This window comes from Ixodes scapularis, unplaced genomic scaffold (genome assembly GCF_016920785.2).
Source record: "Ixodes scapularis isolate PalLabHiFi unplaced genomic scaffold, ASM1692078v2 PGA_scaffold3__209_contigs__length_174095766, whole genome shotgun sequence".
In the NCBI taxonomy this organism is placed as follows: Eukaryota; Metazoa; Arthropoda; class Arachnida; order Ixodida; family Ixodidae; genus Ixodes; species Ixodes scapularis.
The window spans coordinates 15,639,374-15,664,710 of record NW_024609868.1 but is presented as its reverse complement, the minus strand read 5'-3'; the positions used below and the strand labels follow the sequence as shown (position 1 = coordinate 15,664,710).

At 48.7% G+C, this 25,337-nt stretch overlaps 1 protein-coding gene across 1 annotated transcript in view; it reads left to right on the top strand.

Moving 5' to 3' along the window:
• The window catches only part of LOC115326785 (neurogenic locus Notch protein), a 117,441-nt gene that overhangs the window by 14,966 nt on the left and 77,138 nt on the right, over positions 1-25,337 (top strand). The window contains exon 2 of the mRNA XM_040206844.2: positions 15,579-15,660. Within this exon, the coding sequence (XP_040062778.2) occupies positions 15,579-15,660 (82 nt within the window). The remainder of the gene's footprint in view (positions 1-15,578; positions 15,661-25,337) is intronic.

Genomic DNA, 25,337 nt, shown 5'->3' with positions numbered 1-25,337 from the left:
CTCTGGTGGCTCTAGGGTTGTATTGTGCGCTGCCCTGAGCACTTCGATTTGTGTCACAACTGCGTTATATATGGTTTGGAGGACAGCTTCCTCAGCTCCAATGAAGAGTGAGGGTGCACTGGTTTGGTCGGTAATTAACGTTTACGACGAGCTCGTGAGTGATCATAGCTTTGACAACGTTATACCTCAGAACGCTGTCCCCGATATTAGCGGGTTATCGGCTACGATGAAAGTAATATATCTTTTATGTATAAAATAAAAATGTTGGCGGAGGAAAAGGGGGTAAACGCTGTCAAAAGCAAGTTGACACAGGACAGAGTCCTGCATGTGTGCCCTACTGTGTGTTCCGAGGAATTGTCTTTTCGAATTAAATCGACGTAGTTAATAGTCGGATGATTTCTGCAAGAAAGGCGAATCAAAGACAATTCTTGGACCGGTTTCCAGGGCTTCATGAGCGCAGTTACGTCACTTCCGTGATTATTTTTTTATGCGCTAGCGAAGAAACGATTGTACTTATTCTCGTACGTATTACCGCACTTCTTTTAGTTGCAGCCACGACAACCTCTCTCTACCGTACAGTTGTCTATTCGCGATACCGCTGAAACTTTTCAGAATCAGGAAGTCAGAACATAAAACAGTAAATGCAGGTCAGAAAAAATAAAGAAAAAAGTTTCGCTGGACTCGCGAATGCTTTTTATAGTTTTCTTATTGTTTAATCTGTTGCATTATTTGCAGTCCTCAGTAGTATATGTATTTTAAATGAGACGCCACACCCATTCGACTGATACATACATATAATACAACGCGCTACACCAGTGCGACGGGCTAGCTATGACAGATCTATCCAAATGTAATTAGAGGGGTCATGCAACAATATTCGCTTAAAATGTTTTTTTTTTTTTACACGAGTTTATTGGCATTAGAGGGACCCAAGTAAACTCCCACGCAGCGCCACTGACCAAGAAACTCCTTTGTTGCGGTGTCATTTCAAGGACAAAAGCGAGCGTTTTCCTTCAATCTCTCCTTTGCAAAACTTGATGACGTAGCTGGGGTTTCGCAGTATCCCCCAGTGACGATAATTTGAATGTGGTTCATAGCTTGAACCTGAGCATTGCGTGAGCACTCTATTTGGGCTCGTGCTAAAAAATAGCTCGACAAGCATTGGCAATAGTGTCCCGTGTCCAATCGCTGCAATGACGACAGTAGCCAAACCATAACAATGCCTCGAACTCGGCGCGTGTCATGTGCTTGGCCAACCACAGCGCGTGGCCAGGATTAACACTGGCGGCATTTAATCGGCTCCACATCACGCGGGCGCTTGTTATTTTTTCACCGACTTCTATTGCGTGTGATGTTTCCTTGGTCATTAACATCAGGGATTCGTTCAAAGTGGTATTTGCGCAAAGTGCCAAAATCGTTGCGTCGCGTTTTAAACTGTACAAACGACGGACCGCAAAACAAATGCGCTCGCTGCAAGTTCATCAGTGAACCCTTTCGCGACTAGTCTGCCTGCTCCGATTACTATCACACGTTTCTCGTGTTGGTGTTGGCATGCAGCCGTCGTTGACTTTACGGAATGATAAGTCGTCTCTGCCCGGCCTCTCTGTCGTTCTTTCACTCCCTCAACGCTCGTCGCAGCGTTCTGAGTTTCGGCTGATGGAGGTCGTGGTTCACTATCTTTTTTTGTTTTTTTGTATTCTCAATTCTTGCCGCATGCAGTTCTAGAAAGAACCACAGCAAGAACCACGCCCCCGTGCATATGTGTGCACAAGGAGATTCGGTTTCTCTCAGATGAGCTCCGGTTAAAAACACGGCGTCATCGAGAATCACGGGAACTGCCGACTGAAAGGGTTGCCGTTCTTCTTCTCTTTCGGGGAATATGGGAGTGTCCACAGCCACAGCTCAGCATCGTCTCTTGCTTTTTGATTTGTTACGTTTGCAACGAGCCGCTTACGCGGCGGCGCATGTGCCGGGGTTCTTAAATCCGTCAACTGACATCCGCTCTCCGTGAGAGCACGTTGAGCTTGTAAGAAGAGTATACGAAGTGAATTGTATGCAGACATATTTTATTATCTTCGTGCGTGGATAGAAACGTTTAAATAAAAGAGATAAGACAAATAAGATAGATGATCAATTATATCGAGTTAGCAGTGATCCTGTACTCATCTAATTACGACTATGCTTACAACGGGGCCCAAAGCCGCACCTGAAGCGAACCTGATCTCTGCCCACGCGCAGTTCCCAAACCGGATGGGAACAGACGCGAGCTTGCTTCTTTGACACAGCGTTGATGCATGGCATAGCCTCCTCTATACTCACGAAGCTTGGCAGTTCGACGACGAAGCTATAAAGTGCCCGCGGTCGCAGATTCGGAGCGCGAGAATCTGGTAGCACAGAGCATCAAAGACCCATTTCTCGGGAAACCTGGACGTCAGCGCAGAGCTTTTGCAGCGGCGAGGACCCGAAACACACTTGTTCGCTCGGGAAAACCGTGTTTCGGCGTCTCGCCGCAGCGGGGCGCCAGTCACGTGGCTCTCCTCTCGTCCGTTGTCTGCCGCTCCACCTCCTCCATTTCGGCGGCCGCTTCTCGTGACGATCTGCCAGGCTTTGTCAGTATATAGGAGGCTATGTGTATGGTCACTAACATCCTAAGAACTGCAGGGTTTATGTTGTTCACATTTCTCGCTTCGTGATTCGCTAGCGGCTGCCGGAGCGGCGGCAAGATGTCGGGGCCATGCCCCCGCGTTCCTCAAACTCTCAGATATGGCGTCCACGTCAAAAGGAGTCTGCCCTCAGCCCGTCCAGCTTTCAAAAGAACGCGTGTGGACGGCGGCGCATCAGGTGACGTCGGCGGACCAGAACAGCGTGCAGGAGCGCGAAAAGCGCCCGCCGGTCCGCGTTCTTTTCCCACACCACGGGTGTGGGAACGGCGCTGTGCGCGGCTGAGTGGCGCGCTTCGAGCCCGCCGTCGCTCCGGTTCTTTTGTCTTCCTAAGAGTCCGTTCCTTCGAACAGCGACCTTTGTTCGTCCGCTGTTTTCCGTTCCGTCCACTTTGTGCCTGAAGACGATGAGGAGGAGGAGCTGTTGCGGTCATCCTGGCGCACTCGACCGACGCGTAACATTGTAAACAGCGATGTCGCGCCGCGAACCTCCAGCCGAACTTTGAGTTCGTTCCGGTTCGACTTTTTTTTTTTCGAACTTCGAACGCAAATTTCGACATCGTACAAAACGACAATCTGCTCACGCTGTCTGAGACGTGTTTCTTATTTGTATGATCGTCCTGTTACATTGGTCATACAAACAAAAAAAAGTGACTCCAGACATGTTACAAGCATACATGAGTGTGAGGAAAACATGTTTTGAAGACTCCTGAGGCCTGTCCAAAGATAATGCTATCATAATGTGTGCAGCAAACACCGTGTCTTTCGTAAGATGTATAAGCAGTGGGACTGCGAATTTAAGTTCTACTATTGTGCGCATGCGCAAAAATTAAAAAAAAAAGAAAAAACGAGAAAAGAAGTTGATTTTACAGAGGGTTGCGCTATTTACGGGGTATATTGTTGCATCGTTTCGCACAAGTAAAATAACTAAGGCACTAAAAAGTGGCCTTTTTTTGCTTTTAAGTTGTGTAAACATTGGGGATCATTTTTCTGAAATATAAGATAAATAGTTTAGTAAATTATTTGTTTCCCTTAATTCGACGTTTTCGTGTGAAAGTCGGGCAACACTGCCAATAAGTCTGTGGCTTCGTCGAATTTTTGCGAAACGTTACAAGGTTCGCCGAACCAGTCGAGCTTCGGTTTCGATGAAAGTTCGCAAGATTTCTAATTGTAAACTTCGACGAGAGAGACGTGCTTCGCGCGGAGACGTCGAAATGCGCGGACGCCTTTTGAGCACCTTCTCCTTGTGGCCGTCCACAATGCCCGTCGCTGCGTCTATTTGCATGCAGCAGTCGCGCGCTTGTTTCTCTAAGGGCTTCTGTGCTCTGTATGGGTTACGGTTTTAAGAGGTGAAGATAAGCTAAGGAGTTGGCTAAGCTTTTCTGTTCTTTTAACGAGAAGAGGACGTGTTCTTTTTGCGACACGGCATGCGGTTTCTAGCTCCATCCTCCGACGAAAGCTCTGCCACAGAACACATTTCTCTGGAGGCCATATTTGAGGGAGCGGCCATCTTGATGGTGTGGAATGCACGCTGCCAAAACGAACTGTGGAAGCTCGCCGTTAGCACGTGGTCAGCACTCGCGCACACAGCTATGGCCGCCAGTGAATACGCCCTATGCAACGCTGTCAAAGCTGCGAACTGCGCGTGCGCAGTAGCCAGATTACGCGTGAAGGGAGGGAAGCGTCTGGCACCACCGGCAACGAAACACCGATTGCCACCCGAACGCCGACGAAGCGCTCGTCTCCTCACTGACTGAAAACGAGCGCAAGCCGCAAGCTGAACGTCGTGCTCGAGTACATCGGAGTTACTACCTACCTGCGGGTCACATGCACGTGGTCAGACATAAAGCGGCGTTCTGCTCATAGCAGAGATTGGAGAGCGAGCTCCGGGCTTTTTTTAGATAAAGAACACGAAATAGAGCGACAGAAAAGCCGAGAAAGAAAGCAGACGATAGGTTGGGCCCGTTCTCTGTGCTTCAGTTTTCCTTTGTACCACGTTTCGTCGTCAAATTCCCCGAGATATCTCCGCGTACCACCGTGAGCACCCTGATAGATATGCCCGATCTGAAGTCAACCTTGCCCGTCCGAACTATATCCACCCGCAGAACGGCCGTCTCCGAAGCGTGGAACGCCGGTTGTGGCGTGAGAACGGTGTCAGGAGCTGGCCTCAGGGAGGAAAGATATCCCTTGCCACCGAGCCCCGCACGTCGACTGGCTGTGGCGGCGGCGACGCCATGGCAGGATGCTCCTCCCTGCGAAAAACATGTGCCCGCAGCTCCAGACGAAGTAGTCTGCTTCCTTGGGAAAAGGGTGCATCTCTCGCACCTTTACTCCCTTCTTTGAAAACAAGACCACAACAATCCTCGTGATTAAGGAAGAAAACGCGGGGATGCCGCATCCTTTCGTTCAAATGCCAGCGAAGAGCCACGCGCCCCGAGGAGAAGCGTACAAATGATAATCGTTTATTTTCTATACTCGGTTTCACGGATCGCGGCCGATTCTATACACAAACCGATGGGGCCAATCAAGCAGTGTTTACAAAAATCGCAGCATCAGCGTGCGGTCTTCATAACCCACGCAGCGCGTTCACGTTCGTGGCTACAGAAAGTGAGCAAATCACGTTGGTCACACGCACGGACGTTGGAAATGGTGCTGGCCAGAAGCTGCAGTTTCTGAAATGGTCTATTTTATATAAGCCTTTCCGCCGGTTATAATAAGTCATATCACCTGGGCGAAAAATGTCGAGTCATTGGTTTGTGGAACGCATTTTTGGTGTCTGATACCGCGCAGCGGAAGAGAAGGAGTGTGCAAATGCTAAAGTCGCGTTTCGCAGCGCAGTCCATATACACTTTTTGAGCGGTTATCACGCGGTCAAAAAAAATTGCGGCTCAATGAGCTCTGAGCGCAAGCACGGCGCCTGGCGGAAGAGAGCTAACGCGCATGCTCAGAAAGGGTGGCACAGCCTCGGAGCAGCGTCCAGGGACCATAGCATTAACACTTTCTCTCTCCCTCTCTTTATCGTGTGTCACTGGCACGACGTCTCATTCGCCCATACACGTCACGTGACACCTGTTAAAGCGGCTCATGGGCGCCGCCATTTTGTTTGGCCAGATCCCCGGGTGCTATTTTGAAGCCGTCTATGGTTCCGAAATGCCGGCGAATTTTCTTTAGTCTTCGATACGATCCTCGATGGCGCTGACGATATCGCCTTGCTCTGTTGCGGACTGTTCTATAGCCAAGCAGGGGGACGTCAATGGCGTTCAGCGCTTTTCCCTTCGACACATTTTTCCCTTAGACACGTATGCGAAAGCAATGGATACGACTGGAACCACAGTGTCGACCTACGGAACCCATTGCTGAAGTTACGATACTGCGAAGCTTCAGTGTTGATACTGGATATAGACAAAGTGCAAAAACGCAGTGTTTCATCTTTCGGCGGTATACTGAGCCTTGAAATATCGCTGTATACGCGCCAAACGGTCCGGCATCGAAACACACATCCGAGAGCGGTGATGGTCGGAGTGTGAGAGATACCGTATTTACTCGAGTAATAGCCGCGCTATTCATGAACAAGGCCCTTGCGTCTACTTTCCCACAGAACACATATACAGTCAATCATTGCGTTGCGCATAAATAACATAGCGAATAGCCAGATCAAGAAAACGATTCTCCATACAAATGCAATTTTCACATATGGTATCTTCGCACGAAGACATTATCTCTGTCCTGTAAAGAGCTGGAATCATGCTGTCGATCGAGGTGATTGGCAATCTGTGTGCTCCGCGGAAAAGCGAACCCTCAGGTTTTCTTCACAAACAGTGCGGCTTTTACTCGAGCAAATACGGTACACGATGCGCAGACTTCAAGAATAAAGGGGGCTCGCGATTTTTCGGGTACCTACACTCGTTTTCACCTCGAGAGGAGAAGCAAGTTTTGCGCATTGTTACGCCGCGCGAAGGAGTTCTTACAAGTATTTGACTGTCGGAGGAAGAAGCGACGCTGTTGGCGTTTGCCACGCGTACGTCTTGATAAGATAACGCGTACCTAATCATCTAAAATGCACCCACATATTATCTTAATTAGGAACTAAACGGGGGACATTAGTGATGCTCCGCGAGGGGCAGGACATTTTTAATTACGGCCCTTGAGGTGAAAACAGGCATAGGTAAATGGCGACTTTGATGACCCCAGAAGGATCATTAGGGTCAACTCTTTAACCAGTGTCTATAGAGAAACGCAAGGAAGTCGACTTGTCGTTCTGAGTATATTGATTTGAAATTGGTTCCCACGGTCAATTCACGATTCGCATAACTCAGCCAGCTCCTTCTTTTCTGTTTTTGTTTTTTTCTTTCTTCAGAGGCGTAAAGCACCATAGCAACTTGTTATCATTTCAGGAGGCCATCATCGCAGCTATGACCTGCGAGGTACGAGTCAAGGAAAAAGTGGCCCGACTCCTGCGTTCCGTATTTTCAGAAATAACAACCAGAGCGAGGTGTCTAGTCTTCTTCACGTAGTCTTTAATTTTCGGGTGATCCAATTTCGAAGCCTCGATCATAAAGTAAGGCGCCCATTTAAGGGGGGGGGGGGGGGGGGGGTGATCACTTTGACTGTAGGCGGTTGCACAGAATTGTCGCAATTTGAAAAGTCAACTTTGCAAGCGTTCTAGTGACCCCGCGCTACTGCCCTCCAAGACCTTCGTGCAGGATGACACTTCACACGATTGGTAATGCATGCGCCCGAGAAAAGAAAATACCGTCGTCGAAGTCATAGCCCGGTAATCCAGCCTGCATTCCACGCGCAGAACGTATACGTATGTATGCGTGTGCCGCACCCGAAGTCGAGGAACGATCCTTGGAGATCGCGAGCGACCCGCACCTGTTGCTGCCGATAAACAACGAGGAAGAAAACGCCATCGGGAGAAAGAGGCGGGAAGCGGTAGAATTAGGCCTAGCGCGGAGCTCGTTGGCCAATTTGAAAGGCAGCAGTAACTGCAGCGGCAACAGGAATCGTCGATCGAGGTCAGCTTCGGTCGTTTCGGTGATTGCGGGCTTCTGCGGTGGCTACGAGCGGACCGTCGGCCGCAGAAGTCCCACGACGCGCACCAGTCGTTGTCGTCCTCGTAGTCGTCCCAAGCGGCCTTGCATAACTCGTAATCGCCTGGATGGCCGGCAAAATGGCACCTTTTCGCCGCCATTTGAAAATATATTGCTTTTTTTCTTACAGTATAGTAGGCACGCTTTTTCGAAACCTTCGCAGTATTCTATTTCCCTTGGGGTCAGTCATTTTATGTCGAAAAAAAAAAGGGGGGGGGGGGGGGGGGGGGGGCAGGCATGGAATGGCATGGCATTTGCGGCCTACCTCTGCATACGGACAAACGAGGTGCAGAAGTGATTGACCCTGGAGTTTCAGGTCGGGCACCTTGAAGAGATCCGGCAGCTCAGAAGCGAAATACAAGTGTCCGAATAAGATATGATAGTGATAAGAAATAAGGCACCATGTCCGCTCGTTTAAAGAGGTACATGGTGCTATAGAAAGGGACAGGAAAGGCTCACGAGTTACACTACGTAATCTTAAACGCTGGTTGATACGACTGTACAGTCGACTGAGGCTCAACCGGTTTTCAAACCTCTCCTGTCGTAAGCAGTCGCAAGTGTGTAAACGACCCTCTTTTAGCGTAAACACGAACATGTGGCGGCATCCATGATCGCGGCACACTGCCAGTAATGGCAATCAATAATTACCCGTGCTGAACGATTGGGACCTGATATTATCGATACTGTCCAGATATTTATTTATTTATTTACAATACCCTCAGGGCCATAAGGCGTTAGACAGGGGAGTGGGTGTTTAGTACAATGGTTGATAGTGCTTCTCGGAATCTGATGGGATCCTGAATGGTGACGATGTCTTCGGGAAGGTCATTCCAGTCCACAATTGCATCAGGAAGGGGGGCGTGCTGATGTGCTGTGGAAAAATATTTTGGCCGGGCTATTTCATTGCAATGATCGAGTCTGGAGGAAAGATTAGCCGGTGGGGAAAGAAGAGACTGATTTAAAAGTGGTGAATAAAAAACTTACGCCTTGCTCAAGATACTGCAGCGGAGGACTATAAGATCTCAATGATGTATTTCCCGATTCCCCATCCCCGCGTGCCAACACGCGATGAACGCTTTCATTTTTGCTACTTTGTGTCCTCCTTTTCTGAAACGTTTTATTTTTCAAAGGACAATTTCGCCGGTCGAATCTGATCACATTGTTAACAAATTCGACCACAAAGCGTGGAAGCTGTCTGTATTATATACGGGCACTGGGATCCGAGTTTACAAACTTTTCCCGCGCAACGGTGGCACACATTTCATTCATTGTCTTTCTGGGTCCCTCGTTTCGGCCGTTTGTTTTGTAGGCCTTATCGCACGTTCTAAGGCCGTCGCGAGGAATGCAAAGGAACCCCCCTTCCGTTGCGACATCCAGAGCGCTCCTAATACGGCTCGGCTCACTCTGGCCGAGCCGAGGGGTCACCCGCTCGCAACCGCGACTACGCAATGATCGCCTCGCTTTCCCAGCGAATCGCGTCGCCGCCTTTCGTGGGAATGCCGCCTCTTGCGGGAGATTAGTGGACGAGAGCCGTTCGTGAGGCTCCTCGTCAGCACGTTTAGACTTTAACAACATAAAAAAAAAGAACGCGGAGTTTGGTTTATTCTTTATGTTTTCGCTTCGTGGTTTGGCTCTTCGGCATCCTCATCGGCCGGTGCCGAAGTCTGATTGGCTGCGAAGCGTTAATTATACATGCTCGGGACACGACACACCCTCTCGTTTCTTAGGCTTTCAGTGGCTGTAATCATTATAATGCAATTAAATGCAAAGGTGCAAGCGAGCTGGACAAGAATGATGAAAATAATCCCTGGATTATTTTCCAGGGATTATTGTCCAGCTCGCTTGCACCTTTGCATTTAATTGCATTATAATATTAACCTTAATTTGCAAGCTTCACCCTTGTTGGTGTTAGACTGGTGGCGGCTGATAAAACCCGTTTGCTCTACTGACGTCTAACCCCTGGTTAGCTCGGTTGGTAGAGCGCTCCACCTGTAATGGAGAGGTCCCGGGTTCGATACCCGGACCAGGCGGATTTTTTCGGTCGCACACCAGTCACCTAGCTGTGTTTGGAGATTTGTGTTTGGCCTTTGTCCCTCTTGTTCCCCTTCTCCAGGGATTATTTTCATCATGCTGTAATTCACTCGCAAATCGTAAACGATAATCGGAGATCGTGTATTCGAACGTTTTGTGACCAATAATACGTGGCGAGAGTAATTGTGTTGGACAGCGTGAAGTTAGTTAACCCCACTGCAGGGTGTCTGGTGTATCTGCTGTAGATGAGGACATTTGGCACATGCAGCACACGACTGCTGCTATCCTTGGGTCTTTTGACGTGCATTACACGAACACAAGCGCCGGTACGATGCTCATCCGGATCGGAACCGGCGCGGGGGCAGAGATTCAAAAGGTAAGAGGGATTCACGATAACGAAAGATGGACGCGGAAGACAAACAGACAACATAGGCTGTGTTGTCTCTTTGTCTTCCATGTCCCTCTTTCGTTAGCGTAAATTGGAAATCAACATGGTCAACCGCCTACGTGAAAGGGTATTTTTACGGAAGCGCGTCAGCAACGCTGCCGCGTCAGAATCAATAGGGAATTTTCGTAGATCGTTTTCGCCATCCCGCAAGGCCCTCCGCAACCCGCTACTATAGCGGGAACTCCACAGTCAAGGCTATCGGCGCGCAGGCGCAATAGCAACTTCTTCGTTGCGGAAGGCTTAGCGGGGGGGGCAGCGCGGTCCATGAAAACTCCCTATTAGACAGTTTTCGTAGATCATTTTCTCCACTCGAACGAAGACGCCCCTAGTGCGCGTGCGCGCCGCTGGCCTTGACTGTCGCAAACGCGTCTGCGGCGTGAAATCGCATCATGTGAACTGCTCCGCGTCTCTTTTTTGTACCGCAGAAAGATAAGCTTGCAGGATGCCCACCCGTCACCGACTCGGGCTCACGTTGTATATTTTTTTTTTCATTCTTTTTTTTGCGTTGTGTGTTTGGCGGAACACACCACCGTGTGGTGGCGTTGGTGACACATGCGCACCAGACGCCGCGCTAAGTGCATTCGCGCACAAGCGGCGCATATTTTAACGCCCTCTCGCTCTCTGTTGTCTCTCCGCGCGCATGCGCGGTGGCTATCTTTGACACTGCCGACCCGGCACTTTTACTTTGCGTCAGCACCACGCACGAGCACTTGGAAGACAAGATGCCGTTGACGGCGTTTTTTGGCGGGAGAGTGTTAGGGCAGTAGAAAACAGAAAAAGTGGGGCTCGGGGGGAGTTAGAAAGAGAGACAGAGAGGGAAGGGAGGAGGGAGGGTCCGGGGTCTTGGGAGAATGTCAAGAGGTCAGATCCTGGGTCAGGCGAAACCTAGGAAGCGTAATCGAGCGGAGGAGGACAGTTGTGGCATCCGCCGCTGACACCGGAGCCAGACATTTCTCCCTCCTCCTCTTACTTCTCTTATACTTTTTTTTTTTTTTGGTAGTATGGTTGTTGTTTTGGACAATCTTTCACGTGGAAGGATAAACATACATTAAAAATAGTGCTAAACCTAAGGAATCAAATCTTCGTCCCCAAAGTTCGACCGAATTATGCTCTTCATTAGTGAACCAAAACGTTGAACATAATTACCGAAACTCCCAGATTAGGGCAAGAAAGGGGGACAGAACAAACACAAATCCCGAGAAAATGAAACGCAGAGAACAACGAAGGTTCGGGTTTACTATAAATGTCATTTACCAGCTCGCTTGCGTTTTTTTTTTTTTTTTTTTTTTTTTTGTTTTTGTTCGAAATGTTTGTTTTTTTGTGCGCTCCGCGACACAGTTAGCACGAAAAGGCCATCGCCGCTTATGATTGTTGTTCTCTTAATATTGAAGGACTGGCATCTAGCGGTGGAAAGTTCTAAGTTGGGTCACTCAGTGATAGATTTCAAAACGCGAAAAAGCGCCCAAGTCGTGTTCGCGCTAACAGCGTCGCGCGGTTTCCTCTCTTGTTTTTGTAGTCGCTAAAGTTTCCTTTGTGTGGTACCAAGAGAGGGAGTGCTCGCCAACTCACTGAAACCTAAATCCATTGATTCGACTTCTAAGTACACTGGCGAGGAAGTCTGAAGTGCTGATCACATTTTATATATCGGCTAAAAACTCCCACCATCCAAAATATCCCCCGTCCACACACACACACACACACACACACACACACACACACACACACACACACACACACACACACACACACACACACACACACACACACACACACACACAAACACAAACACACACACACACACACACACACACACACACACACACACACACACACACACACCGGAAGTTCCGGGACTCGTGGTGGTAACTCCCTTTCGCGTTGCCTGTTCTCTGTCTTTCACTATGGGGCCATGTTTTCGACCACGCTAAGAAATAAAACCACACAAAAACAGCACAAAAAAAAGAAGAAGAAAAACCTGTAATCGCGTTTTTTGCTGACTAAGACAGAACAACGTTCAAACGCAGCGGGGAAGGAGATGAACACATGGGTGAGAGCTACGAGGGGCAGAGACGTCTAGGTAAAAGAAAGATAAAAGGAAGCATCCGAGTCTGGGTCGGCAGAAGTGACACTGGCCACCCGGCTGACAGGCGGTGGAGAACGACAGGAAAGAAGGAAGACAGGGGAGAAGGCAGAGGCACTACTGGAAATAGATAGAGAGGTACACTCCTCTCCATCCTCAGCTTCCTCCTCTATTTCCTGCTCCACCGCATCCAATTTTCAAAACCTTTTGTTCTTAGTAATGTGTGGCTGATATCATTTTTTTTTTTTTTTTAGTCGCATTGTTGTTGGAGTCGCCACGTTACTTTGTTGCTTAGAATTTGGAACAAGGAAGGCATCAGATAGAGACGCCTCGTTAGAGGTGAAAAAAAAAAAAAAAATGGCGGAGCCAGTAAAAGAAAGTTCAATAATAAAAATAAAACAGGAACTCACAAAATGGTCCGCTTCGAGACCTGCTCCGTATACCATGTTTGGCGCAGCATGCATGAAACATCGCAACAGAAAAGGAACATTAAAACAAATGTGGAGTGAAAGTATCTTCCGAACAGACTGCAAAATAAACGAGCTTGTTTGAATATACCTATGTATGTGTGTGTGTGTGTGTGTGTATGTGTGTGTGTGTGTGAAGGGGGCAGAGTAAGAGAGGGAGGGGGAGAGGGAGACAGAAAGTGATGGGGAATTTGGGATGTAAATGGAGGGGCTGGTAGAGGTTAGTCTCTGTTTCGGACCGTTTGTTTATTTATTTATCTGGGGGGATATGTCCCGGACCCCATCGGGGGACGTTTGACGTCCTGCCGGTCGTATGGAAGGCCGTTCAGACGGTGGTTCCTGGCGGCGTTCGTTCGGCGAGTCCACCGAGTTTGTTTACTTTGGAGCTGCGGTGTCCGAAAATTGAGCGTTTTGATGCACAGTTAAAAGTGCGTACAGTAAACACGGACGGAACAGGTCACTATACTGACAAGAAATAGAACGTTTACATTGTTGAGCCATCTGGTTTAAAGCAGAAAACGTGCGACGCAAAAGCACACTTCTCGACACAGTTCGAGTGCGACATCGGCTCCTTTTCGCATTTTAGACAGAAAAGGTATCGAGGAGCGCCAACTTTTACCGGCAGCGTTGGTGCTCTCAATGAACACTTTGCAAACACACTTCGCTATTAAAATTTGACAACAAATTCTCAGTTCTTCAAGGGGAAAAAATAAATAAAATCCTCGGAGATTGTTTGTTTCTGCCACCTTTGTCGCGCACTCTACATCCGACATCTCATTATACGTGTGGGCGTCAACTCTTAACTGCACTCTCAGAAATCCGGAGCGCCTAATTCCCTGCAAAGCACTCGAGAGCGTTAATCGCTGCAACCTACCGAGGAAGCAATACGAATGACGGGCCTAAGCATATGTTTAGACCTACGACTGAAGACTACGCTGGGACACTGAGAATGGTGAGACGTCATGACCAGTGACACAGACAGTTTTTTTTCTTCTCCGTTCTAAACTTGTCATTCGCCTCGCCGAGCTCTCTCCGCAGTGATCGGCTCTGCCGAGTGCTTGCCAACTCCAGATTTCTAGGTGTTTTAAGATAACCAATCAAGTCACTTACCGTTTGTTTAGTGAGTTCAGCGCTAAAAGAGTCAGGACCAGGACCAGGAAACATTCAGACAGGGCGCTGACCTACAGCTGAGACTGTATTCCTGTGCAAAAACAGAAATAAACGCAGAAAGGGGGAAGGCAAGAAAATAACAGAAGCAAACCAATAACATTCGGCATCAGCCACTTCCTATAGAAATCTACATCGTCACCTACAAGGGCAACAGAAGGAGCGCTCACACACGAGTCCACTCCATGAGCCGCCATAAACTATGCTTCATTTATTTCTCTCTCGCAGTCTCACTTTTGTGTCGAGACAAAATAATAACGTCATGGAATGACGGCGAGTAGCCACACCTACTACAACGGACCGCTAGATTCCCCGAGGGCGAAGAACGCAGAGAAAGAGAATGTTCCCTTTACCTTATGTTTATACCTGATATAACTTACCGCACTCGTGGTTTCCCTAAATAAATATATTAATATATAACAATCTTGTTTTGACAAACGATATCAATATACTCAAAACGTTAACATTTAAACCGCTTCTCGGAAAGACGCAACAACCACGAACGCCTCCGGGCCAAATCAAAACCGACTGAAACAGCAGCAACGCAAGGAGCGCTTCCAGGACCATCGGAAGCAGAACCGTCTTGAGTGCGGACACCGAGAGAGAGCTCCTCCAGGCCAGGGGGCCCCGCGATCCCCTTTCGGTTCCGCGAAGCTCGCCGGGTGCTTCCAAATCGGGAGTCGTGCCGTATATGCGGCGACGACCTTGCAAGGCAGCGGGCCCGGGGTTCCGACCTCGACCCAGAGTTCACGAGCGACAAGGACGGCTGCGAAGAGCCCCGAGACGCGCCGGTTCGATGCTATTCTGAAAGCCGGGGGAGGCGCGTGCGTGCTTTTCTGCCTCTTTGGGAAGGATAACAAACACTGGCGTTCCTAAAGACTTCCCGGAATCGGTTCTGGAACATGCTACTGAAAAGCCGTCTTTCCATTCTTCTGCAGCACAACGGGACGCTGTGTCTTATTCTGCAAAAAAAAGAAGCTGGATGTGCTCAAGATGGTTCGCGAGCACAACGTTGTACTTGTTCTTAGGCGTATGAAAATACATTTTTACAGCGCGTATATTGTTTTTTTGTTTTCTTTTATTGTCTTTTGATGTCAAACATTTTAACGACAAACCACGAAAATGTGTTCTTTTTCCCTCACAAACGTCTCTAAAAAAATGAAAAAGTAGGAATTTTGTTTCCTTTAAATTTTATTAAACTTATTAATTTACTACACTTACGCACGATGCTAATATCAACGCACGTCGACAACATGCAATGAATCATGGTCACCATGTACTTAACTCGAGAAACGGATCGTGAGCTGCTTGGATTGCGAATTAATACGTGCAAAACTAATTAAAAAAAATCAACAACTAAATTTGTGACGCGAATTATATAATTCTCACGTAATAATATGCAGGCGAAAGCGAGGCCAACCACATTTTGTTTCCAACCTGCTTGAGTTTCTTAACTTTTTTGGCCCTCGAATAAACCAATTCGATTTGTGGATACGTGCGTTATTAGACACGAAAATTTTGAGACCGGCTTTTACGACACGAGCTCTGGTCAATGAATAAATGAATCAATCAATCAATCAATTAGTGTGGCCATTTCCTGTTCTAACCAGTGTCCTGGTACTTTCCCCGCAGCGTTCGTGTCCTGCTCGCCGAACCCGTGCAAGAACGGGGCGTCCTGCGTCTCGTCCAACCCCACCGGAGAGTCCCATTGCAAGTGAGTGCACAGAGTAGTCTTTATTCGCACTTTCTTACTATGCCACGGCGTGCCAGAATTGGCGCGCTCTGGAACCAAAGAGCGGAAGCCGAGAACGAACCCTTCGCAAACCTCGCTAGATTAACGACTTAACTCGGATGTTTTGTTTCTGGCGCATAGAATGAAAGCGCGTGCCACCTACTAAAGCGTTTCACGCCCGCACACGGCCTTTACTGTTCGTCTGTCTAGATATAGAAGGCCCGAACCTGCTACTCGTCAACGCTCTGAAGGGAGATCCGCCCGCTAAAGCGCTGAAGGGCCTCCTCCTTCGAGAGTGAAGCATCCATAGCGTCAGCCAGGCCGGATTGATCGCCTGGCAACCCTGTCCTTAAAGAAAGAAACCCAAAATAACACGACCAAACCGTGCGTGTGCGCGCATCTCTAGGCGCCTGCTGGCCTCGACGTAGACACAGACAACTGCTGTTTGGACTGTACAACGCCCCGTCCCCGGTGGTGTCATTGTCTCTTCTACGGAAGTCGGTCGGGAGCAGCTGTCAGGTCGTCACTTCCGGTCTCGGGCACTCGCGCGCGCGCCTGTCCTCTCCCGTGGCGCGTCTTCTTCCAGCGAGCCGCTCGCTGGCGGAAGCCACGCCGAGTGTCTCGACGAACGGGTTCCTCTTCTCGCACAGCTTGTTTCTCAGCCGGAAGCGAGACATGGAGAAAGGACGCGAGGGAGGAAGACACCTGTATCGCGAGCACGTGACACCCGTGAACGTCGGGGGGGTTGTCGAACGCCCCATCAGATAGGGCCAAGAATATACATATGTACATGGCTTGTCATTGCACCATGCCGGTCTTTCCAATAAAAAAACGTATCAATTGGTGCGCATGGTACGACGCGGAGGGTACGTGCTCAGCAACGAGGTCACCAGAATGGTCGCCGATGGACGTAAGTGCGAGCCATGTATATCTTTTCGAAGACAAATGCTGTAACTAGCTGGTGCTACTACGAAACAGAACCATACCGTGAAGAGTCCTTCGGGGGGGGGGGGGGGGGGGGGGGGGGGGGGGATGTACGCAGTGACAGGTTTCGAGTGATTAAATCATTAATGCATTCATAACCCTTTGTAATGTTGTGGAGGGCGCAGATACCGGCAGCCGCAGAAATGTACTACTCACGCGTATATATCTATTGGGCAATCCATAAGGTCCAAAAAAAGAAAAAGGAAACAGGCCGTTCCGCAGTCTCTCTTTGGAAGATGTTGAGAGCGGAGGTTTGGGTCTCCTTTTTGCACCGGTTTTGGCACGAGCGCCTAGCCTTGGATAGCGTTTACAGCCGAGGGAACCTTCACGTACACTAGGGAGTTTTAGTATAGATCGCTTTCGAGGGCCCGCCACCGCTATACGGGCGCAAGCTTCAGAGCATGCATCGTAGTGGCAGCGCGAACTCCCGCTACAAAAAGCGTGGCCTGAAACCAAGATCTTCTAAAACTCTCCTGTTATCCGAGGCTGAGCGCGAGCGGTGGAGCGCTCAGCCCTGGATAGCGTTGGAACCTGGACGCACAACGGCACCTCCACGCCCCAATCTATTTTCAGATATACGGCGTCGGGACTGGCAAAAAAGTTAATCGCCTGAACATAATAATCGCCCCTGAAAAATGAGAGTGTCTAATAACGAATGTACTGTGACCGATTTACGTTCCCCGTCCACCGCATGCCTATTTATGCCTGCGTCCGATCACTGGGGCGTTCTCAACGGTCGGGCGCCGAAAAACGACTTCGCCCCACATGAGCCGAACTCGCTCCCGAAAGCCTCGATAATTAAAAGCAGCGATGACGCATCCCTTCTTCGTCCGCGTACTCGTCTCGGCCTTTGTCCGAAGCAGTCGAAGCCCGTCGAACAGGACCCCGGAGTGCAATGCAGCGGCCGCGCAATTACGCGGAATCGACGACGCCATCGCACGCGACGACGAACTCGGCGCGGCGTTTAAAAAACCCGCGAGCAGTAGTCAGTCGCGCACGCTGAACATCTGTCGTCCGCCGAGGCCGATATTCCGTTAGCGGTCACGTGACTGGGGACAGGTGTGCTCCGGGTGGCGGTTGGGAACCCCGCGTCCAACAGCCATGCCGGGGAAGGGAAACTTTAAAAGAACAGGCCCTGGCGGGGAAGCCCCCCCTCTTCGTGGAGGCACGGGGAGCGCTAGGCCTAAAAGACGGTTGGCCATGGGGACCTTTAAAAGAGAGCCCCTGGTTGCGTTTGTGCGTGTCTGAGGTTGTATGCATAGAAGACGGAAACCTGCGTATGTTTGTGCACGCGTATTCACGGGTTCCTAGCTGCACGTGGGGGTTTCTTTGCAAGTTGGATGACTATAGGCACGTTTAGGTGTGGAACATGTCGAGGAGGGACTCTTGACGCGAGGACTTGGGGAACGAGATGGGCACCTATACTTCGTTTCAGCTGCGCAGCCGACGCTGTGACTAATGGAACCAATCAAACAGCGTCAAAAGTGCAAGTCACTGGGCCTTTTGTTTATGATTAGTTCAGCGATGACGTAACACGCACAGAAACACGACGAACGCACCACGATGATGTGCTTTTTGACGCTGCCTGAATGACTTCATCAGCTGGCAGCGTCAGCTGCGTCTGAACTTAAATCTGAAACAAAGTATAGCTTAGAGTGCGCGAGCTGCGTGCGTACTCCATTTCAGGTCGAAGTCAAGTTATATTTGCGTTAGTCCAAATACAAACTAAGCATTCCCAATGCGCACGAACACCGCGTAATCTCCACTCCCCTCCTTAAAAAAAAAAAAAAAAAAAATCGCAGATACGTCAGCTTGCGATTTGACAGTCCGATGATACCTCACCTTCTTTTTTTTTATTTCTTATTTTCGTTTTATTTGTATTACATTGTTTACAAGTGACATCATGTCACAGAAGAGAGTTCGTCCAGTCCCGAGAACATGCATGGACACAGTGTAGTTTTTTCGTCAAGACCTGTTCACATGTACTCTAGTATTACGTCGCAGTCCCTTGACGGATAATCGCGGCGCTTTGCTCAAGACCGCAATCCTTGTTTCTAGATGTTTTATTTGTTCGTGGAAAAAAATCGTTCGATGACCGCTTCAGACCGTTTCAGTGGTGCGCTTGCTAATTTATTTTTTTTTTTCTTTAAGTTTATTTCGCCTTTTGCTGACACCTGACAGCTGGAAGCTCCCGTTGCGTGGAGCACCAAACGCAGTGAAAACAAAAGCAATAGGGTGCAAAAAAAAAAAAAGTTGGCAAGAGTGGGGTCAGAGGCGTGAAAACACAGGTTTTTAGGGTAAATTGGCACCGTGGACGACCGGTGTTGTGGCGGTACGCGGTCGCCTTTGTCTTCTCGCCCTTCTGTACCGTTCTGTTGTAGCGCTTTCATTATTTAACTCCTCTCTCTTTCCCTCTCCCATGTGTTTCTTTTACATTTTTTTTAGGGTTTAGGAGGCTCATTAGATTTCACTTTTTATGCGTGTAAGGGAAGCGCACAGTTTTTTATTCTCCTTCCGACTTTTAAATGCTTAATATATTTTCACGTCAAGGATGCCCTGACTAGAAGTTTTTTTTTTTTTTCGTTTTTATATATATATTAAGCACACCACCAAAGCAGGTCATTCTGATTTTTGTTTTGTTTTGAGTTTAGACTTAGGCAGTTTGAAATCGAATGGGAAGGTGGACTAAGCGAGCATGCGAACGAGCTGGTCCAGAACAGGCGTCGCAACTCTGGAGCGTGGGGAAGGACATCGCCGACACAAACGCGACGTCTATTCGAATATGATGCCGACCGCCGTTCTCACTGGTTGGACAGATGCTCTCTCGAGTGCATCGAAGGGCAGCAGTCTCCAGCCAAAGTGTACGTTCCGTGCACTTTTTCCTAGTTATTATCACTCGGGCGAAGGATGCCGAGTCTCCGGGCTGTCGATGCGTGATCGGCGTCTGATATTCCGCCGGAGAGAGTTATGCAAGTTCAGAACGCGTCATACAGACCAGTAGACAAAGAGGGCGGCGCGCAGAAAGCGATTACAGTCACGTCTCGCTAACACGAACTCCGGTATTACGAACTCCGTTATTACGAACTCCGTTAATGCGAACTCCGTTAATACAAACTCCGTAAATACGAACTCAACTCCGTTAAAAAGGAGTTTTCGCAGATCGTTTCTTCCGTCCCGCAAGCGCTCTCCGCAGCCCGCTACGAGATCCGGAATCCTATAGGCAAAGCTAGCGGCGCGCATGCGCAGTAGTGGCGTGGCGTCTTCGTTGCAGAGACAAGCAGAAGTGAAAACACGGTCTACGAATACTCCCTAATATGAGTACCCCGCTATATCTAAACGTTTCCAGTACGAACTGAGTAAATTCGGTTCAATAATAATAATAATAGTAATAATCCTTCGGCCCAGGAGGGCTGAGGTGTACCAGAAAGGCCGGAGGCCCGTTTGATACACCTCAGCCCGCACTTGGTCTAGAGCACCTAATACGCCGGTTGGTCTCTTTATTATGAACTCACATTATGTCTGTATTGACGATACATCACTGATTTGATATGACCTATCAATCGATCGATGAGAACGACCAGCACTTTCGCGCGGAAGGAAGTCAGTCCAATCGCACCGGAGCGACCGGTTCCGGTTCTACCGACCGGCCAGATCTGCTCCAGCAATCCAACAGTCTCGAAGTCGGCTCGGCTCACGCACAGACACACACACACACAGCAGCGGCGGCGTCGGCAAGGACGCCGCCGGGCTGACCCAATTAACCGCAGAGAGCGGGAGCCGGAACGTCGGCCGGCCCAGCGGGACGGCAGGGTGGTGGGCTCCGAGAGAGCGCGCCCGAGGTCAGCTACGCGCGCACACGCACCACGCCGAACGAACAGTCGTCGTCGGTTCCGCGTTCGCATCGCTTCCCAAACTGATCGTATGCAAACCACGAACCTTTTCTTCTTTTTCTTTTTCGTTTCCGCCCTCCGTGCAGCACGCTGCTCGGACTTCGGAAGCGCCGAGGATCTGATCCCGGGAAGGTTTAACTCGTTCGACGGAAGGAGGACGCGAGCCGCTTCGTCCATCACGCGGGGCAAGGGTCGTGAAACGACGTAGAACCGACAAAGATGGATCAGAACGTGCGTGGTGCGCTGTGCCCGCGGAGAGAGCGAATCGTGGACATTATAAAACGGAATGGTTTGATGCGTGGCTTCGGATGGACTTGTGAGGGGGTGATCACGACGTTTAGAATAAGTATAGACCTTTTCCACAAGGGCGCCGCCATCTTGAATTGTCGTCACTTCCAGTATGGGCGAAAACATTACTTTGCCGTCACCACGGTAATGGAAGACATTTAGGATATAAGCCTAACCGTCACACATTCTCGTTTTAGCTCCCCTCTATTTCTTTACTAGTTACAGGTTGAAACGTTTTACTATTTTGTCGTCGCCCATACTGGAATTGACGACAATTCAAGATGGCGGCGCTCCTGTGGAAAATGTCTATACGTGTGCTAGCTATCGTACTGCTAAGCTATAGCGTCCTTCGCAAAGCCGCTGTCCCAACTGCTATCGTACAAAAGAGACGATGCTCGGCGCAGACGACACGACGACAAAATTGTTTTGCGGACACGCCCGAAGCACGTTCAAAGCACGTTGGCTTCATACGTGCTTCAAGTATGCATGCAGACAGTCTTTTTGACACGACCGCCGAACAAGGAAGAAACAAGCCTTTAGACAGTGTCTGCGCAGATCGTGTTTTGTACGATGTGTATTTGGTTTAGTTTAAGTTCAGGCTGCTATCACGTTTCAGTAAATGCAGATACGTCGCCTGTTTCCTGTCATTCTGTCAATTCCGTTGTCGTGTTTATTCTTTCCGGTTGTTAAAGTATTTCTACCAACACTCTTGTTTTTATTGTTCATCCATTCAGTTGTCTAGAATTAGGTGAGATGTTAATCAGGTGGTATAGCAAAACTAAAACGAATTTAAGAAGTGAAAAGCGACATATGTCATTAACAATTACCGCCCCCCTTCCAAAAAAAAAAAAGAAAACATAAAAAACACGCTGAAATAAAAAAAAAAAAATTAGATTCCAATTTCAGTCGCTACAAGTATTTTCCCAGCAAATTCAAAGTTAACTTTGAAGAATATGTGATGTTATCATCCAACAAATTATCAAGTATTAGACAGACTTGTAAGCAATACAAATCTAAGGAAATCTGTTCCAAATATTCGTCGGTGCTTCCAGAAAATTTACCGGTAAAAATTGTTCAAAATTGACTTGATAAAAAGAAGTTTTGACTTGACGATTTTTTACGTGAATTTAACTCAATTTTTAATAATACAGCTTTCGGAATAGTTGCTACTCTTAACAACGGTAGTCAGCAACTGCAAACATTTTTTTTTTTGCTCTAAATAAAAAAGAGGGAAAAAACTGCTGCATTGCGAAGTAAACATGGGAAAAAAGAAAAAAAGAAAAAAAAAGTATAATTGTTGACTGTGAGAATGAGCAAGAAAAGAACACGGCGGGGTCCCTCTTGCTGCTTGATCCCCAACTTAAATTTTTTTGTTGTTGTCTTTTTTTTTTTTTTTTTTGCAATTTTGCCGGATGTTGTCCTTGGAAGCAAATCGGCGTCGAAAAGGGTAGCTTCCATTGTTCGGGAGACCCAGTTTTGGCATCGATTCCAACTGCTACACAACTGTCAATATACCTTTCCAGAGTACCGGTGCAACTCTACTTCGCTGCTCCGCTGTGAAAACTTTTTTTTTCAAATCCACCCTGCGCTAACCTTGAGCTCCGAACCGAAGTCGGGAGGGACGCCGTTCGCCTAGCTTCGAGGTACAGTTTCCCAAGGATACGAATCAGCTGCTCCTTTTGTTGCGACTCCGTCCTGGAATAAGGTCGTCACACGTAATACGCCCATTCAATCCTCTCTGGGGACAAAAACATAAAGCCACTAGACCTAGACCTCTATAAGGCAGTGTCGTATTTCGCTATAAAGTAAAAATTAGAAACATTTATTGCGGGACCTTTCATAGCTTTTTTTTTTTTTTTTTTTTTCGAATGCACTTGCTGCGTTCGAAACGTCATTGAGCCAGGCTAATGAAAACGCATTCGGGTGAAGTGAAATAAAGGCGCGCGGTGCGTTTTTAATTTGTCAACTTCACCTCCGTTGAATATAAGTATTTTCGAGACAGCGAAAATTATTCTGTGTTATCAATAAAGTCAGACCGCCCAATCGACACTGATGGAACGTGTAACTGTTCTACGCGTATATATATATATAAATAAATAAGGTATAACTGGCAGCCTGTACCGCTGTCTCCTTCGAAACAGACACTGGTTCGTCCGCACCGTTACCCAGTTCATCCGATAGACAGAAACCCAGAAGAACGCCGAGGAAGCGAACAATGGAGGGGTGGTGAAAAGACAGCGGCAGCAATGGTTTCTTTGTGCCCCCGAGGGACGTCTCTTCGTGGCCGAAACGTCGCCCGCATCGAGCGCGTCCGTCCATCTAGCCACGTTTCGGTCGTCTCCGGCAGCACCGACGACGGCAACCAAAAGGCGCTGCATCAGCTTTTTGAAGCGTCAGGGTCAAAGCCATTGTGTGTGTGTGTGTGTGTGTGGGGGGGGGGGGGGGGGGGGGGAGGAGCACTTTTCTTCAAGACCGCGTCTCGCCCTCCCTCCCACCAGTGCAGGCCTTCGAGTTGTGTCGATTTTTTTGTTGGTCTTCTTTGGTCTTCGTCTTCGTCGTGCGGTGATCTCTCGCCGCTGTTGGTGCTGATCTCTTGTTGTTGTTGTTGTGGCAACTGCAGCGAGGTCGCTTTTATTTGGACGCGGTGGCCTTCGCGGAGAAGAGTCGACGAGATGAAAAGAGCGTGGACGGGTTTTAGCCGAGACGCCATTACAGATTACGGGCTTGGTCGCCGTGCCATGGCTCGCGGGGGCTTTCGAAGCGGTTCCGTTCCAAATTGCCCCCCTGCCGCCTGCCGGTCGCGCGAGTGGCAACGCCCTGACCGTCACCGAGGGAAGCGTCTTCTTCTCTGGTGTTTTGGCTGACTTCATTGTACCGCGGACGATCGGCTTCGGCTTTGGATTGGTCCGCAAACACAAGCCTCCGCGAAACGTGCCTTTCTTTCTTTTTTTCTTTTTTTTCTTTTTGGTGTCGGTGGAGATTTCTAGAGGTCTCGGAATTCGCAGCAGGCGAAGAATGAAAGGGGGTTACCCCGGAACGCCCGCGGACGTAGCCGCACGATCTCAGAAACGTCTGCTTGTGCGTAAAGCTTTTCTATGCAACTCATTGAGGGCAGGGCTTCGCATAACCAATTAACGAAGGAGCTGGTGAGCTTACGAAGACGCACGGGCGTTTTTTTGTATACTAGAGATTTCTGAGCCTACAGTCACCGACAACGTAAGAAACCTGGGGCGTGGTAGGCCCCCAGATTTTAATTATTGCTGCAAAACCAGCGAGATTACATCGTTAATGAATAAGAAGGCCGAAGAACGGATCACCAAGCAAGAAGCGTGTCCACATGGCAACATCGTAGGTTCTTGAAGCTCTCGGCGACTATAGACGCTTTACACACGCGCAAATTACAGCCGCCATTGCTGACCTTCTCTCGTCTTACCGAGATGCCGAGCAACTGAAACGGTAGTTGACGATTCTCTACAAAGGCCGATGCTTTAGAATAGGACACAGTTGAATCTAATGTGGTAATAACCTGGCCTGCTATGGTAATGATGAAGTGAAATAAACGAAATAAGAGGAAACAAAAACTGAAGGTCAGTTATGGCGGCATCCAAGCACAGCTGCTGCAAAGCGTCTATACATGTCAGTGGAACTCGTGGATAATCCAGCGAAAACTTATGACGGCGATGGTTAGTATATTGTTTCCAGTTGGCAGACTAGGCAGGAAATCGTACGAACGTAATACAGAGTTCACTTCATCGTCGGCTACATGCATGTAGATGGAAGAAGGGCGACGCACAGTTCCAGATGGACACATAAAACGTCATCGTGAAATACTGTAGCCGGCTTCCTGGGCTTGCCAGTTGGTCGAACGCCGAACCGTATACAAGCTTGTGGTGTAAGACTTCGAGTCAATCCAATTTTTTTAGAAAATCGCCGGTTCTAGATTTTTGGGCAGAGGACGCGCGTGCACACCACGAGCGATCTCACGACATTTCGCTTGAAAGCATGCCATGGTCGCTCGTGAATCATTGGAACGCGGATGTCTGTTTTCATACCAGAAACTCTAGAACCGTGATTTCTAAAGAGGTGGATTAGGGACGTGGCTATAGACGCTTTGCAGCAGCTGTGCATGGACGCCGCCATAACTGACCTTCAGTTTTTGTTTCCTCTTATTCCGTTCATTTCACTTCATCATTACCATAGCAGGCCAGGTTATTGCCATATTGGACTCAACTGTGTCCTTTTCTAAAGCATCGGCCTTTGTAGAGGATCGTCAATTACCGTTTCAGTTGCTCGGCATCTCGGTAAGACAAGAGAAGGTCAGCAATGGCGGCTGTGATTTGGCGCGTGTGTAAAGCGTCTATATACGTAGCACCAAATGCGCGTCACACAACACGACACGATAGGGAGTATTCACTGGCGGCCATAGCTGTGTGCGCGAATGCTGAGCTCGTGCTGATGGCGAGCTTCCACAGTTCTTTTTGCAACGTGCATTCCGCA